This window comes from Helobdella robusta (assembly GCF_000326865.2).
Source record: "Helobdella robusta unplaced genomic scaffold HELROscaffold_65, whole genome shotgun sequence".
Classification (NCBI taxonomy): domain Eukaryota; kingdom Metazoa; phylum Annelida; class Clitellata; order Rhynchobdellida; family Glossiphoniidae; genus Helobdella; species Helobdella robusta.
The window spans coordinates 116,161-118,660 of NW_008705364.1; the positions used below are offsets into that span (position 1 = coordinate 116,161).

A 2,500-nucleotide genomic window follows, 5' to 3' on the forward strand; every position below is an offset into this window, starting at 1 on the left:
ATGACGTCACAATCACAACCGGAAGTGGATTCTCACCACATGGTTGCGTGAAACGGAAGTAGTTGGGTGTGTGGCGGGAAAAGTGAGCCGCCATGATGAATTGTTGCGACGGTAATAGTAGTAGTCGTTGTTATTGTTGATAATGTTGTTGTTGTGTTGTTGATAATGTTATTGTTGTTGTTGTTGTTATTATATTTCAATTATCTTCCTAATTTTAATTTGAAACGCTTCCATTGTTGGTGCTTTGTGGAAATTTCAAACGTTGAAAAACGAAAATATGAATAATAATAAACAACAAAAACAACACACGACAACAACAACATCAACAACATCAAAAACAACAACAATAATAAAGTTGCTAACAGTTTACGGTGAGGTAGTAGTTGAGACCGATGTGAAGGACTTCCGTCTTGTTCTCCTGCACAATTGTTATCCAACATTCGTAAAAACCTGGATGTAATAATAATCATAATTATAATTATAATTTAATAATTATAATTTTAATAATAATTATAATTATAATAACAATAGGGACAATAGTAAAAATGACAAGGAGTTGTTTTAGCTGTAATAAAAATAGTTCTAACTAATTGTAGTAGTAGTAGTAGTAGTAGTAGTAGTAGTTGTTGTTGTAGTAGTAATAGTAGTAGTAGAAGTAGTAGTAGTAGTTGTAGTAATTGTAGTTGTTGTTGTTGTAGTAGTAATAGTAGTAGTAGAAGTAGTAGTAGTTGTTGTTGTTGTAGAAAATATAGCGGTAGCAACTAAAAGGATTGTGATTAGATTTGTGACTGAATTTTTAGACAATTTGCGGATTTTGAACTTTATTGCTTAATAAAGTAAATATTTTTTCGGTGGCTCATGACGCCATCGTCATCGTCGTCAACACAACAATAAAATCGTCATCGTCGTCAGCGCAACAACATCAGCAGTAGCAGCAGTAGTAGCAGTAGCAGCAGTAGTAGCAGCAACAGCTTCTCCTTATCTTCTACATCTTAGCTCTCCTCATCATCGAAACAGTCCAAAACATCATCATCTTCATAATCGTGATAGTCGTCTCAAAACCAGCATAGTTTTCGTAATCACAATCATCATCATCTTCACCATCATCATCAGCACCGCCGCTACAATTATGACCATCATCATCAGCAGCAGCAGCATCATCAGCATCATCATCATCATCAGCACCTTGATCAGATGTTCGGATGTTCTTCAGCTCCATTATGAATGGGTCAGTCATTTGAATTCGATCCATGTATGCTGCGAGGGAAAGTTGTTGATGATGATGATGATGATGATGGCGGTGATAGTGGTGATGATGATGCTAACGATGGTGAGGATGATGCTGACGATGGTGATGATGATGGTGATGACGACCATGACAATAAATAGATAACAATTCTCAACAAACTTCTGCAATGATTTTTTTGACTTTGTGAATTCAAACCTGCCACACAAAACCTTTATATTTCACATTAAAACACAGCAACAACAACAACAACGCCAGCAACAACAGCAGCAACAAACTTAAACAAACAAACAACAACATTAACGCCACCAACAATAACAGCAACAAACAACAACAAACAAACAAAACAAACAAAACAACAACAGAGACGACAACACACACACACATATACACACCATCGTCGAAATGAGGTGCATATCCGTTAAACTGTATGTATATAGGAACGACTTTGCTACTCTTCTTCCACTGAAGCAAAAATTCAGAATGGGGCTCTGGAGTTTCTGGAAATCCACAATCGAAATTCTGTTTCCCGCCAATGTTGGCTGTCTTGTGGTACGTTTTACGGTTGCTGTTATCGTTGTGGTAGCTGCTGCTGCTGCTGCTGTGGTTGCTGTGGTGATGTTGGCTGTGGCGATGATGGCTGTTGTAGTTGTTGTATTTTTTGCTGTTGATGCTGTTGCTGTTGATGTTGTAGTTGATGCTGTTGCCGTTACTACGAAACCCTAAATAATAATAATAAAATAATATAATAATAATTATTATTATATTTATTATTTTTAAACATAAATATAATAAAATGTGAGCAACAAAACAAGGCGGTAGAGATAGCAAAACCAATTTTACGATTTCAACAGCGTCTAGATCATCATTATTTCCAACCGCCATTCCTTCCAAAACTACTCCTACAATATTCTCCTACTAAGAAAAGTATTTATTTCCAACAGTTTTTAAATTTCCAATGGATGCAATCACGCTCCAATGCAAGCATTGTAAGATTTTTGGCACTTACATTTTGATTCTTACATTTACCTTATAGGCATTAATTAGCATTTGCGGTATATTCACATCTCTATAGTTGCTACTAACAAAGTATGTTCCGTGGTTGAACTGTTATGGTCTTAATATTCGTAATAATTGCTATTAAAATCAGTAAATTTACTGTAATACTTAACCTTCTCAAAAAAATCATTATTTTAATTTTAAAATATCTCTTTATATACTACTCTCTCGCTCTCTTTCTCTCTCTCTCTCTCG

At 35.3% G+C, this 2,500-nt stretch overlaps 1 protein-coding gene across 1 annotated transcript; it reads right to left on the reverse strand.

Annotated features, from left to right (window-relative positions):
- Positions 1-358: 358 nt before the first annotated feature.
- Positions 359-2,131, reverse strand: HELRODRAFT_180800 (hypothetical protein; the record flags this gene model as incomplete). Its single annotated transcript, XM_009030102.1, has 4 exons — positions 359-450; positions 1,186-1,257; positions 1,642-1,968; positions 2,059-2,131. 4 exons carry the CDS (start codon positions 2,129-2,131, stop codon positions 359-361), a joined length of 564 nt encoding a protein of 187 aa, XP_009028350.1.
- Positions 2,132-2,500: the final 369 nt, after the last annotated feature.